The following is a 15,141-nucleotide window of genomic DNA, read 5'->3' as shown; positions in this document are numbered from 1 at the left end:
CAAGTCTGTAACCTCCAGGACTTCTTGGGCACTGCCCACCTGCTGTGTTCTGCTGATGTGATGGTAGCAGCACAGGTGAAGTAGGTACTTATGCATCTCCACTGGCCTCCTCCCCCTTCCACCTGGGAGCACTCCCCATAAGGAAGCCTGACCTAGAGGTAGTAGAGCTCATCCTCCTGGGTCCCTGGTTGCTGTCCCTGTCCCCTTTCCTTCAGTGAGCAGGAAGCCTGCCGCAAGTGGGGCAAACAGACAGACTTCTGGTCCATCGCTTTCTTCTAAGTTCTGTACCTTCAAAGTTTCCTTCTCCTTCTCTATCCGCTGCTGTTCCAGATGTAGCTTCACAAGTGCTGACTCTTTGGCTGAGATTTCTTCTTTCAGCTGATCTACCTGATGGGTCATAATCTTTAATTTTCTCTTCATCTCTGTTATTTCATCCTAACAAAATGAAAGAAGGAATCTTTGAAAGTGAATTAAATAGACATCACCATCTGTATAGAATTCAATACATATTCAATAGCTTTTAAAGGAGGTTCTCTCAAAACAATGGTCTGAACAATTACCACTGGGCTGTTCCTTTGTGTCTTGTGCCCATCAACCACCAAGTACTTCATAGCATTAACTCTCAAAATATTCTCATGAGATATATACAAAGTATGCGTAATGACTATACCATACACAACACACATACAACAAACACATACATACAACACACAAAACACAACACACTACATTCTGCATGCAACACATACAACAAACACGCAACACACATACAGCACACACAAAAACACAACACATGACAAACACACACACACAATATGCACATCTATTCCTCATTTTATAAGGAAGAAATTGGCCCCACAACAAACATTATAACTAAAAGATTACAAAGCAAAGATCTGCAATTAAATGACAAGAGCATGCTGCTCCCCTCTGAGTCATGATAGCTATTAGCAGCTCTAAAAATTAGAAACAGGAGAATGGCAATTCTACATAATAATTAAAAGCAGGACCATGATCTTCACATCCCATCGAGTTGTATCATTTCCACTTCAAACAACCTGATAATTCTGCACGAACTGATCTTCTCTTTCAGGTGAATTCCCTGAGATTTCTTGCTTGCCCTGTTCTAAATTCTGCCATCAGGAAAACAGAAACTGCTTTAAACCCAGAAGGGGGGAGGAGTCAAATGTAAAGACATAAATATATTCTTTACCTGAGCCTCAATCAGATTTTTGCTATACAGATTCCTGTCTGATCTCACAGCTTCATAAAGGTTCTGTTGCTGTTTTAATTTAGTCTCTGATTCAGCAATTTTTTTCTTGTAGTCAAAAATCTGCATTTCACGGATTTTTATGTCTTCCATGTTCATGAGGAGCTGGAGAAGAAAGAAGTATATGAAAGGGTTAAAGACCCAATCTGTGGTTATCAATTTGGGACAAACAGATTTTGATCTAAGGGTAGCTGGTAGAAATGTTCACAGCTGGTAGAAAATCTGACTGAGGCTATAATCACTGCGGTACAACACAGAAATTCAGCCCAGCTGATTAGGGGCAAACATACATTTTATCACACTAGAGTTCTGCTCAAGCATGAAGGCTTAGCACAGTTATTTTGTGATCACAAGAGGAAAAAAAATAAATAAAGGAATTCTTTGAATTCTGAAAACCTCTCGGGAACACCCACCCACCAAAAAACAAAAGAAAAAGAAAAGGCACGGGTTTAAACAGATCTTCCCATGGAGCACTAAGAAAGATAAGAGATAACTTAGCTGTTTGGCCACACTCACAGCTTTATAAATTTAACCATCAGAAAGAAAAGTGGCCTTTGGACATCGATAGTAATCAAAATGCTGTCTTGCCAATGTCAAACTCGCTCCATCAGGGAAACTCAAAGGACTTCATAAAAATGCATTCAGTTGTGCTCAAAACATTTCTAGGCAAGATGAGATGTGAGAATAACTGCCTGTTTTTTGCAAGTATGAAAAACCCAGGCACCGAATTCCACCGTGAGCCAATAACTTCTCAACAAGCAATCCATACCATTGAAATTACATAATCATGACTCTCAGCTGCAGTGTCCACAGAAATTGATTTTTTAAAGACAAACTTTTTCGAAAATTCCTTAAGAAGAAAAACTTTAGCAAGGAGGACTGATTGAATCAATGGAATTATGGTCTGGACAAAAGCTAGAACATACAAAGAGAAAATTCTCCAGAGTTTTACTGCCTCACAGTGGCATTCCCTTAATTAATGATTACAGCTAAAGGAGATAAACAGCAATGTGACAGATAATAGAGGGCAGGGCATGTCCTTGCAGTCACATGGCCAGGGAAGTTTCCTCTGAAGAGGAGGCATTTTATCTAGAACCTAATGGTCAAAAAGTACTTAGATCTTTGCCATGTTCATAGTCAGTGGGACTCAAGTGTGGGCTACCTCTGAGCAACATGCTCCCAAATCACTGCTATATATAAACCTTTCGTTCCATCTGTGGAATTAGTATGCCAGAAAATACGTTCCAAGAAACTCTAAAGTTTTCCCATCAGAGGTAATGATGCCTCGTGTTTAATATGTTTATCCTTTATATCTTTAAATAAACACCTTTCAAAGTTTTCTTAGATATATTTAAGGAGGGATGGGATTAAATTTTAGTAAATGCATTTTTGGCATATATTATTTTGTACCATTTTTTTCTTATTGGGTCTATTAATTTGATATACTTACTAATAAATGCTTCCCTTTACAAGTATTTTAATTTTATTTCTTTGTACAGAGCCCCATGTGCCATAATTTTAAATAAATTCAGCAGTGTGAAATATTTTTTTCCTTTTACCTATTTATCTGGACCTTCCTTCTCTCTTCTACCCATATCAACCCCTTACCAACATATAAAGCAATGATTAACAATTTAGTATGTATTCATCCACATTTTTCTTTGAACTCCACATATTCTTCTACTCAGGCCTTCTAGCACAGTAATAGCTAATAGTTCTCAGACACATTCTACGTACCAGGCATTCTATATGTATTAACTCATTTAATCTTCACAAAATCCTATGAGATGTGCATTATTATCACCCTCATTTTACAAAGGAAATTTAAGTCAAAAAAAGTAAAAAAAAAAAAAGTATTATCATCCATAGCTACTCAACTAGTAAATATTCAGACACAGGGATTTGTTTGTCTTCCTTTGTCTTGCTTTTCAGGTTTTGTTTTTATTTTTTAGCAAAATGTGATCTTCTAATATATATTTGTATGCTTTTTAATCCCTCAATAATACTTGGGAGAATCATGTAGAGTAGGTCTAATTCATTCTCTTTAAAGGTAGTTTAACACTCCACAGTGTGGCTGAGCCATCATCTCCTTAGCTCTTCCTCTGTAATGGGCATTAGCTTGGCTTCCACTTTTTTGCCACTCTGAATCCTGCTGCAATAAACATCCTTGTACATGTGTCCTTATGCACTGTGTTTTCAATTCTGTTGGGATGGATTCCCAGGAGTGGAATATCTGGCTCAAAAGACATATATATTTTTAACTGTAATAGATATTGCTAGATTGCTTTCCAAAATGGCTGTAACACTTTACATTTCCATAGTGCCAGCAATAGTTTTCTTAATAGAAAACTATCCTTGCGGTTTCAGGATAAACCCTCTTTGGTCATACTGGATGATTCTTTTAATGTACTGTTGAATTTGGTTTGCTAGAGTTTCATTTAGAATTCTGCGTACATATTCACAAGTGATCTAAGTCTATAACTTTCTTTTCCATTTTATTTTAATCTCAAGGTTTCTACTAGTTTGGTAAAGTGAACAGAGTATCTTTCTGTTCAGCCATTCATTCACTCACCCATTTATTCATTTACTCAATAAACATGTATTGAGAGGATTTATCTCAAAGTCCTGGTATGGAGTTCCCAGAGTTCCCAGTGGTCAGTCTCCCTGCTCAGTGGGGAGTCTGCTTCTCCTTCTGCCTCTGCCCCTCCCCATGATGTAAAGAACAATAAGACACATTCCCTATCCTGAAGGTCACCTCTAGTGAATGACTCCACCACAGAATGTGTAGTCAAGGAATAAATAGAGCCAGGACAGGAAACTAAGACATGCATTAGGTGTTATGAGAGAATCAAACACTGGAAGGTTGGGACACCTGGGTGGCGCAGTGGTTGAGCATCTGCCTTGGGCTCAGGGCATGATCTTGGAGTCCCAGGATCAAGTCCCCTATCAGGCTCCCTGCATGGAGCCTGCTTCTCCCTCTGCCTATGTCTCTACCTCTAAATCTCTATGTCTCTCACGAATAAATAAATAAAATCCAAATAAATAAATAAAATCTTTAAAAAAGAAACACTGGAAGGTTAATAGATAGTTTCTTCTGAGAATGGTTGTACACATATAATCTGAGCAGTTAATATTTCGGATTTACATAATTTGTGGGAACTACCTCTTCCTTTTTATTCTTCAGCCATCCCAACCAAGGACTCACATCAGACCCCAAGCTGTCTCCCAGACCTGGAGTCTTTACTCATTATCCCCACGGAAGGCATGGGTTCTCTATCAATGCAAGCAAGGTCAATCAGTATCACTCCCAAAAGAATGCAAAGTGCCTGAGCAGCACCTTTTCTAAAGTTATGTAGCCAGAGAATTATTTGATTCTTCAAAGTCTGAAAACCTCAGTTCTAAAGTTTTTGGGCCCTCTGCGAGTGTTGGGGATAATTCTTCAACTTTTTTAGTGGCTTCCATAGTTAATGATCTTCTCACATTTACTACTTCTCTTCAAGTCAAACCTTGATGTGTGTACGTATTTTTGAGAGAAGTACCTATTTCAACCCATTTTTTAAATGTATGCCACTAGATTCGTACCAAGTATTTTTATATGCTTTCACTGTTTTATCGTTATTAAAGGTGATCGTCCACTTTGTATGTAAATAAAGTAGCAAAGAGTAAGAATGGTTGAAGGCCTAGAAGGAACAAAATTTAAAAATCCGACACAAGGAGATTTGGAGAAAGGGTATGTGGATTGATCTGAAATGAAAATAAACCTCTTTACTTTTCCCATCATTTCTTTGATCCCTATATGTAGATTCCTTCAAAATGAGTAGCAGGTGGTCTTTAAGGTACCACCACTGGTAACTAAAATGTGTAAGTTTTAGAAATAACTGTAAAACCTAAATAAGATATCCATTACTGGGGATCTGTCATTTGATTAAAAAAAAAGGGGGAAAGGCACTATTTTGGACTAAAATTTAGCCTTTCTGGGATGCCTGGGTGGCTCAGTTGGTTAAGCGTTTGCCTTCTGCTCAAGTCATGATCCCAGGGTCCTGGTATGGAGTTCCCAGAGTTCCTAGTGGTCAGTCTCCCTGCTCAGTGGGGAATCTGCTTCTCCTTCTGCCTCTGCCCCTCCCCCTGCTTATGCACACACTCTCTGTCTCAAATAAATAAATAAAATCTTCTTAAAAATAAAAATTAAAAATTAAATTTAGCCTTTCTATGGACATGATCATCCTCTTTGGAGCCAGTGAAATGATTGGATTGAAAATACTTTGAACGGTATCATCAGCATTCAGAATATCAAGCAGCACACATCAGAGAAAAGAAAAAAATTGCTCCTTCAATCACTTTAAGAGATGTTATAACAAGAATCATCCCTTTCAGAGACAGAATAATGCTCCAGAGAAAGGATATGGCCAAGGGCATTTCTTTTGGGGGCATCCAGTAGCAAGGTTCATCTTTCTGCACATAACAGTGCAGGAAATCACAGGGCACTTGCTTCTGGCTTCTTGAAGCTGGGAATAATAAGAACTCATCATGATACAAGGAAAATCAAAGGTATTTTAGTTAAATGACAATGGGAAAAAATATTGAAACTAAGGGAAAAGACAATTTACAAAGCAATTTAGTTCTAAGTGTTGAAACTCAATTTGTTACGATGGAAATCATTCAAACCAATGTCAAATCCTGAAAATTCATAAAATGTGTGGAGTGTTAAATAGGAGCAAAACCTTTAGTCAACAGAATGTCCCCTGTTGCAAATGGCATATCAGAGAATATGGGATGCCAGATATAGGACTGGAGCTTAATTAATTGATTACACTTCAGGTACCTCAAACAACTCATGACAGAAATCACACCTAAAAATAAAAAGCTTTTGTTACAGGTGGAGACTTGGAGATCCCAGCCTTTGTAAGCCCACTTCAGACTAGCCCAGAAAATGCTTACAGTGCACTCTGACGGTACCGTCCCAGTTTATAACCTACTACCTTTTCTTTTTCTGTTAAAACAACCTGCCAATAGAAGGAAGAGTGAGATAAAAATCAATAATGCATGCTGGAAATCTGCAGCATAGTCAAAACATCACATAGTCTAAGGCAGGATAAGAAAGTAGGTCACTGAATTTGGAGCCCTTTAACTTACATTTGATGAAATATCAGTATAATAAACTCCTCCAATAAGTTTTTCTGACTCAATGTCAATGGTTTGAATGCTGACAATGCCTTTACCTTCATAATGAAACTGAAAAACTCACTCTCTGGGGGAAAAAAAAAACCCTATGTGGTCAGGCAGGTGAGATTTTTTAAGACTTCTCTATTTTTCTTGTTTTCTTATTTTATTTTTATTCTCCACCTTAGAGAGGCACGTCTTTGTTTCTGGGGGGTTTTTTAAGGTTTTAGTTTTTTAAGTAAGCTCTCCACCCAACGTGATGCTCAAAATCACAACCCCGGTATCAAGAGTCACACATCCTACTGACTGAGCCAACCAGGCACCTCTGTTTCTGTTCTTAATAACATATTACATCATATTATTAAATAAGAGACATAATCATATCTACCTCAGAGGGCTATTATGAGAATTTAAGTCAGAAGATCATATATTTGCTCCATCCTATAAGTACCTAGCAGATCACAATTTAATAAATAAAAATTATCATGATGTGTTCATATTCTGTCATGTTATGTAATATTAGTACTTAACAAATCAATTTGATTTTTCCATGGAACAAATTCTGCAGGAAAATAGTAAGCCCTAGTATACTAATTTTAGAATGACACATAAAGCTTATATTTTGTCTATGAAAGATCCTCTGTATAAAACTTCAAATTAATACCAAACAGGAGCTTCCTTTCATCATGAAGTACCTATTTAATCAACAATATTTTTTTGATCAACTTTCGCTTTTCTCACTTACTTCTAAGCCCTTGAAAGCACGTTATGATTCGTTTCTTAGAACCTCTGCCTGGAAGAGTTTTGCATGACACTGTAACAGGCAAATAAGGATCCTAGAGGTAAGGATTCATTGTGAAAGGATGCTTTTTGGCATATAAAATGTCTGGAAAGGAAATAGCCAGTTTAATATTTAGGATGAGAAAGGAGGGGTCCTAAAGTGAGCCAAGTGCATAATGTGCAAAATGTGCTATGGATGTAATGATTAACCAGGAATGGTTTTACCCAGAATTTATAAAAGTTCAGTAAATGTGGTGGACCACAACTTATAATGCCATTCCTGGTGCCTCGTAATTTAACTAAATAGTAAAATTTAGAGTGCAGCAGAGGAGAAAGCATGAGGATAAAAAGTGCTGAATTACTGTACTAGATTATCTTAGGGTTCTGCAAATATTCACTCCCTCTCCCTGTTCCTACCATCTCCACAGGAAGAGTCTTCCCCTTGCTGTTGGACCTGGACATGTGATTTGTCAAAGCCAATGGGATGTCAGAGGACATTAGGCAAGGAGAGAGCCCTGAAATGTGCCCGTGTGATTGGGTTTGTCCTTTGCTTTCCTTTCCCCATGAGAACACCATGCATCTTGGTAGACCAGAAACATGTAGAACAAAACCAGACCCAATTCACAGCTTCAAGCCAAGTGCAGGCAAGCCTAGCCTAGACCACCCGACTCCTACTCAACTGCAGATGTGTGAGAAATAAGCATTGGGGTACCTGGGTGGCTCAGTTGGTTAAGTGACTGCCTTTGGCTCAGGTTGTGATTTCAGAGTCCTCGGATTGAGTCCTGAGTCGGGCTTCTCTCTCTCTCTCTCTCTCTCTCTCTCATAAATAAATAAAATCATTTTTAAAAAAATAAAGCAGTGCTTATTTTTGCATGCCAGTGAGATTTGGTGGTTGTGTATTATGCTGCATTATTATGGCAAGTGTTGACTGAGATAAGCACATAAGAAAAGGTTTGGGATTCTGAGCCATCCAATTCTGGCACAGAAAAGGATCTTCTTCCTCATTTGCAAATGCCAAGTTAAATTAATAAAATATAATGTTGGGCTTTCAGTATCTAAGATTTCACCTTTCTTTCTCTAAACAGAAAGAACCAGAAGGCAAATGTTGACACTGTGTTTGCAGCCCAGAAGGCAAAAGAGACCAGGCCGCAAGTCACTCATAGCTAAAATTGCTAAGGATAATTCAGATAAGATTGTCCATTCTGGCAACATGCATCCAGTGAATCTAAAGTGAAGGAAGTCCCATAATAATAAATATATTATTGAAGAAGAATTTAATATAAATACTTAAAAGTAAGTCTTTGAGTCGTTAAGTCAGATCTCTAATTACACTTTCCATTCACTCCTTCAAAAAATATTTGGTACCTATCTAGAAAATAAGTAATATGAAGAGCTCAAAATCAAATACCAATCCTTCTCCTATGCACACTGATAAAACTAGGTCAAACCATGTACATGATTTTGCATTCTGTTTTTATCAGATTCATATTGTGAATGTATTCCCCATTTAAAAAATATATTTTTCAAACACATGTTTTTAATGATACTTAATATTTTATCAGGTAAGTGTGGCACAATTTATGTTAAAGAATATTCTTTTATATATTTTTCTGTAAATTGAGTTCTTACAAAAGAAATTGCTGAGTCAAAACTTGGGACAACATATACTCACCCCAGAGATAGATGAAAACAACAATTTTGTGACATTATCCCCAACCCCTGGTATCAGTCGTCAACTCCCGATAAACAGAATACATGAAAAGGAATGTTCTCTTTATGGGAATAAGGGGTGTGTGTGTGTGTGTGTGTGTGTGTGTGTGTGTGTGTGAGAGAGAGAGAGAGAGAGAGAGAGAGAGAAAAGAAAAAATAAAATATGGGGACGGGCACATGCAGGTCCTGAGTAAGTAGCCCGGGGGAACCTGGGTAGCTGACTTGGTTAAGCATCAGACTCTTAATTTTGGCTCAGGTCATGATCTCAGGGTCTGAGATTTTATCCCATGACAGGCTCTGCAAAGCCTGCTTCAGATTCTCTCTCTCCCTCGCCTTCTGCCCCTCCACACCCCACTCACACTTTCTTTCTAAAATAAATAAATAAAATCCTTAAAAAAGAAAAAAAGTCCAAAGATGATGCAAGTTGCTGTAGCAGCTGATATATGCCGTCAGGGGTTAAGAAAGAAATAGAAAAAAAATGTAGTTGATAAAGAATTTGTTAAGAACTTGTGCTTAAATAATTTAGTGCTACATTATATGATCTTGTGCAGTTAAACATCAGAGATTATGAAAAACAGTTACCAGCAAAACTTGGTACCTCTACACTTTGACAAGGAAACAAAAAAATAGATAACCCTATGTTAAAATCCTATGTTAAAAAATGACAGCATCCTTTTTATCACTCATCAACTATACATTTGCTTAACTTTATTGGTGCCTACTATTGCCAGCGTACTGGAAATGAATAAATGAATGAGATGAAGTCCTAGTTCCATGAGCTCACTGTAAAGTAGGAAAAACAAATATGCAAAGAAAATAATTGCAGGATGATAAGTGCCATTCCAGAGCTACCAACAAATCCATAAAGGAGAGAGTCGGAGCAGGCCTGACCCCAGAGATGAGGATTATGAGCCAGGTATTGAAGGATAAAGAGGAGTTTTCCAGGCAGAGAAGGGAAGGAAGGACTTTGCAGAGAGAACAACAAGGTTGGACTCTGTCCCATAAATCACAGTAGACCAATCGCTTTGTCTTGCATGGATTAGAGGTATGTACCAAAATACCGACTCACTCTACCAGGTGGGACCAGGGCAACTGGCCTCCCTGGGGTAGTCCTCTCCAGCTCGGAACCATTTCTCCCTTCTTCCCACAAGATATGGACATATTATTTTCTACATTTACTAAGGATACAAAAAAAATGTTAGAAAGCACAGGCCCAGGTTGCTGAGATGTGACCAAGGTTTATAAGGCCAGGAGTGATACTAAGATCACATTGGAATTTTTAACCGTGAACTTTGAAAGTGTGATGGCAGCCAGGGGTAGAGAAAGACTGAGTACCAGGAGGGTGAAGGAGGAGCTGCGACAGATGATATGTTCAGATATGTTTACCGTCTCACCATACAGTGCCCCTCCCTTAGGAGGATTATACTCCTACCCAGGGATGTTGGGTTTGGCCATTAGACTTGCTTTGGCCAAGGGAATATGAGTGGACAAGCCTGCCTTGTGCCCTTCCCTTACCAGCAGAAGCTCTGAGAGCATCACAGAGTCCACTATCACAGTGTTTTCCCTCTGAAAGAGGCCAGCATATCCCAACAGAATCAGCTTAGAGTAAAGGGAACATGAAGCAGGGTGGCAGCTGACCCTCAAAGGCCATTAATTTGAGCCAAAAATAAATCTTTGTTGTTATCAACCACTGAAATTTAAGGGTCATTTCTTACAGCTTAAGCTAATGGATGCAGAGCCTGATGGGCTAGGCTAACCCAGACTGTGGAATATGAGTTCCTGAACTGACAACTGATGGTTTTCTCAGCATCAGGAAATCAATCAATGGTGCTTGTAAGATGATTAAGTCAGAAGAGAAACACACTGTATTCCAATGGCCCTCAATTAGGGCTATGAGAATCACTGGGGGATCTTTGACAAGGAAGACACGTCCAGCCAGGGCTAGACTGAGCATATGTATTTGTGTTCTTCCAAACTTATGTTCAACAGACATCTGCTCAGCATTTATTTAGCCTAAGCAGGAAGAAGCTGATTTTCTAACAGGAAAGCTGGTCCCCCACTTTGTTAATGTTTATCACTCAAATGGTGGCTGTCCAAAAAAAAAAAAAAAATGGTGGCTGTCCTTGTCATCTTCACTGAGATTCCACTCCAAAATAAATAAATAAATAAATAAATAACATACAAGAACATTGGTAAACACTGTAGATTTCACTGAGGAGATGAAGGAGAGGGCTTATGGTGTAAAGTAGATAACATTTTACCAGGAGGTAAAAAAAATCTCATTAAACTAGTCTTTTCTCCCAAAACCTCTTCTAAGCCTCATACTTAAAACTTTCCTCCAGGGGCACCTGGATGGCTCAGTCAGCTAAGCAGTTGCCTTTGCCTCGGTCATGATCTCAGGGTCCTGGGATCCAGCCTAGCAGACAGCTCTCTGCACTCCCCACCCCATTCATTCTCACTCTCACTCTTGCAAATAGCTGAATAAAATATTTTTTTAAAGCTTTCCTCCAATACCCCCTCCTGACATCATAAACCCCCTCTCATGAAACCTCCTGCTCTATGCCATCTGTGAATGCACTGAAGACAGCAGAGTCTAACCACTCATGCTTAATGCTGGCAACGTGCTAAGACAACTGGTTCAAGTAGAACCAAATCCCTGAAGTCATTCTTCAAGATGCCGCTGTTCACAGGAAGTAGAGATCTGGGACTTAGCTACTTGATGTGTGAATTTCTACCACTGGTGAGCTTTCAGGTTCACAATAGTTGCAAAATAGAAATGTTCTTTGAATGTGTGAACATTTACCTGATGCCAGGAGTCACTCACATCTTAATTTGAGACCATTTAATTAAGATGCCTTTCTCCTAACAACTAGTTGGAAGTAGTTGGTCAGAGGGGACAAAGATTTCAAAGACAGATGTGGAGGGTGAGAACAAAGGGTATGGAGATGGTGATGCTGACAGCACCTCCTCCCAACCTATACATCCAACCCAGGTAAAGTGCACAGGAGGAGCCTCAAAGGGGGAAACAGGGATCCCCTAAGCTTTGTCCACTTCACAATTTGGCCCAGATCAGCTCTGGGACAGCTTCCCTTCTGTCAACATCATTTCTCTTAAATTCTCATGCAACCACAGGCTCAAATCTGAAGCAATTCTCTTTGCTACAGTGTGTGACAATCAGAAAGGATGTGCTTTGTGCTCCACCCACACCTTCAAGGAGTGACTTTACCTTTTGGGTAAGGTCACTGGCTTTATCGATGTACTGATCTCTCTCCTTTTCCAGCTGAAAGATGATCTTTCTCTGCTTCTGAGCCTCATCCTTGTAGTTCTGGATTTCTTCTTCCAGATTCCTCTTGGCTTGCTCATGGAGCTTTACCAGGTCTATCTGTTTCTGGGTCGCATTGATTGCCTTAAGCATGTTCTAAAAATGACAAAAGAGCAGCCACATTACTGAAAATGTGTGGGGATTTGGAGATACATTTATCCTGTTTCATCCCTAAAATAATTAGATAATATTGTTTTTTGGGTGAATAAAAATAATCATATTCTCTACAGCTATTATGTTAATTTTGCACAAGGCAAACCCATCCGTAAATATACTAAGTGACCACAATGTCACTAGGAAGTGAGTACTGTCTTGCTCCCATTTTAAGGGTAGGAAACTGACGTTTAGAAGTTAAGCTGCTTGCCTACAAGTTCATACAATGGGGGAGTGGCAGAGCCAGGATTTGAGTCCAGGACCGGCTGACCCCCCAAAGGTAAACTCCACCCCAGCTCTAGCTTTGTTCCTGTGAGCTTAGAACAACTGAATCGAATCATGTAACAGGGCTTTGACTACAAAGTAGAATAAAACCAATGTGTTAAAAATGCAAATATCAGTGTCTGGGCAGCTCAGTCGGTTTAGCATCTTCCTCGGGCTCAGGTCATGATCCCAGGGTGCTGGGATAGAGCCGCATCAGGCAGCTGCTCAGCGGGGAGCGTGCTTCTCCCTCTCCCTCTGCTCCTCCCCAATGCTTGTTCTTTCTATCTCTCTCTCTCTAATAAATAAAATATTTTTTTAAAGACGCAAATGTCTAGAGTAAATGTATGATCCAACAATTTCACTCCTGGGTATATGCACCCGGTAGAGCCAAAAACAGGTGTTCAAACAATAATTTGTATATGAATGTGCACAGCAGCACTAGTCACAAAAGCCAAGAGGGAAAAACAACTCAAATGTCCATCAGCTGATGAACAGTTCATCAAAATGTGGCCTATACACACAGTGGAATATCAATCAGCCATAAAAAAGGAACGAAGTCCTGATACAAGCTATAGCATGGTTGAAGCCTTGAAAACATTCCAAGTGAGAGATGCCGTATATAAAAGATCATATATAATATAATTCCAGTTACATAAATATTCCAAATAGTCCAATCCACAGAAGAAGAAAGCAGAAGTCAGAGTTGGTCAGGGTGGGAGAGGCAGAGGGTGGGGGAATAACTGTAGCTAGATAGTGGTGATGGTTGTGTGACACTGTGATGGGACTCACTGTCACTCATGGTCTATCCTGCCTTACACGTATTTTACCACAATAACACAATGAACCCAGTTTCTAAAAAAATGCAGATGTCTCTGTCTCAACTCCCAGAGATTCTGACTCAGTGGATCTAGGGTGGGACCCAGGCACCAACATTGTTTTTTTTTTAAAGCTGCACTAGTGATTTCTGATGCTGAAATGGAAATTCCTTTGTATTGGCTGCCCAAGAAGCCAGATTGTCCCCCGAAAATATGGATTCAATAGTAGGGCCACTCTGGCAGCCACGCTCATGCAAGAGGACTCACTTTTCTGACCATAGGTATGAATGGACCAGGGACTTTTGAAACAGGGCCTTTAGCTCTTTGCAACTCAATACAGGATGTAAACCTGGGAGCTGTTGGTGATGCCTATCGGACTGAGAAGCAGGGAGGCAATCTTCCCTGAAAGAAAGGAATGAAAGCAAATCTAGTGGTGGCAACAGAGGGCTTTCATGTGTCCCCAAGAATGTCAGGTCAGGCTCCCATTAGTTCATGAGGCCCAGCTGTGTCCTTGGGTTTGATGAGGTACCTGGTTGTCCCTTCCCAAATCTCTAAGCAATACGTACCTGCAGACAGGTCTGAAACCACTGGAACATAAACACATTACACCTCACTTGGGTGGTGATGCAGAAAATAGAAAAGGTCAACTTGATTTTCAAGTATTGAATTAAACATTCACTCTCTAGAAGACAAAGCCACTTTAACATGACACTGAAAGAACGAAAATATATTAACATTGCCCCTTGTCGAAACCATGCAGCTCATTCACTCAGTGAAGATGGCATTTCAAGTCAGTGGGGAAGGAATGTATTATCAGTGAAGGTTGATTGCATACCTGCAGAGGGTCAGGCACTGCGCTAGGCACTAAGGATGCACTGGCCAGAAAAGAAAAAAAGTATACCCTGCCCTAGAGGAGGAACTGACATTAGTCAAATCAAACAAATAAATGTAAAATTAATGTTGTACTACATGTCCTATTGCAGCAGAAAATCTATTGGTCGTCTACCAGTATACAAAAAATATAAATGCATCAATGTATGTGTTAAAAATACATTTAAAATTCTAAATCAAACGAATTGTTTGCATGTGCGAATTTATTGAATAAAGTTTCCAGGATTATGCAAAAAACAACGATTTTCTAAGAAGTGCTCAGCATGTAAAGATATGTAATCTCCTACTACTTCCTGAGATCCCTACTTTGTCTCCTTTTAGCTTCCAAAGTGGTCTATTTTGTCAATATTTGTTCAACGCTGGGAAACCTAAAGAAATAATGAAAGTTGAAAAAATATAGGTTGTTTCTACTTGATGAGATGAAGCTGTCTTGGCCAAAGGCCATAGACTGTTCTGGAAGCAGCCTCCTCACTCTATACCTGGCCCTTGGATTTTTTTCTCCCTGGAGGAAATCCCAGGGCAGGAAAGTTTACCCTAAATCCTTGAAAGTAGTTAGCCTGCTAAGAGTGATTGTCAATGGAAGGAATTCTCTGGACTCATTTGAAGAGGAAAGGGGTGAGGGTAGGGGTCATCCCTTGAGTGGAGGCTTTGCAGGCCTCAAGCTCCCACAAGCCCTCCCTCAACTTTGGACCAGACTGAGCTCAAAGACTAAGAGACGAAATGGCTGGAAACTAAAACAAAACCTACCACAGTCTAGGAAAGAAGACGGAGGGAAG

The 15,141-nt window shown here is 39.5% G+C and overlaps 1 protein-coding gene across 1 annotated transcript in view; it reads right to left on the bottom strand.

Annotated features, from left to right (window-relative positions):
- The window catches only part of CFAP58 (cilia and flagella associated protein 58), a 99,542-nt gene that overhangs the window by 62,246 nt on the left and 22,155 nt on the right, over positions 1–15,141 (bottom strand). Inside the window, exons 9-11 of the mRNA XM_072738157.1 lie at positions 12,147–12,338; positions 1,214–1,375; positions 289–435 (exon numbers count right to left, since the gene is read on the bottom strand). Coding sequence (XP_072594258.1) covers positions 289–435; positions 1,214–1,375; positions 12,147–12,338 — 501 coding nt within the window. The remainder of the gene's footprint in view (positions 1–288; positions 436–1,213; positions 1,376–12,146; positions 12,339–15,141) is intronic.

This window comes from Vulpes vulpes, chromosome 15 (genome assembly GCF_048418805.1).
Source record: "Vulpes vulpes isolate BD-2025 chromosome 15, VulVul3, whole genome shotgun sequence".
Lineage (NCBI taxonomy): Eukaryota > Metazoa > Chordata > Mammalia > Carnivora > Canidae > Vulpes > Vulpes vulpes.
The sequence above is the reverse complement of the archived record's forward strand: the minus strand, read 5'-3'. Positions and strand labels throughout refer to the sequence as shown.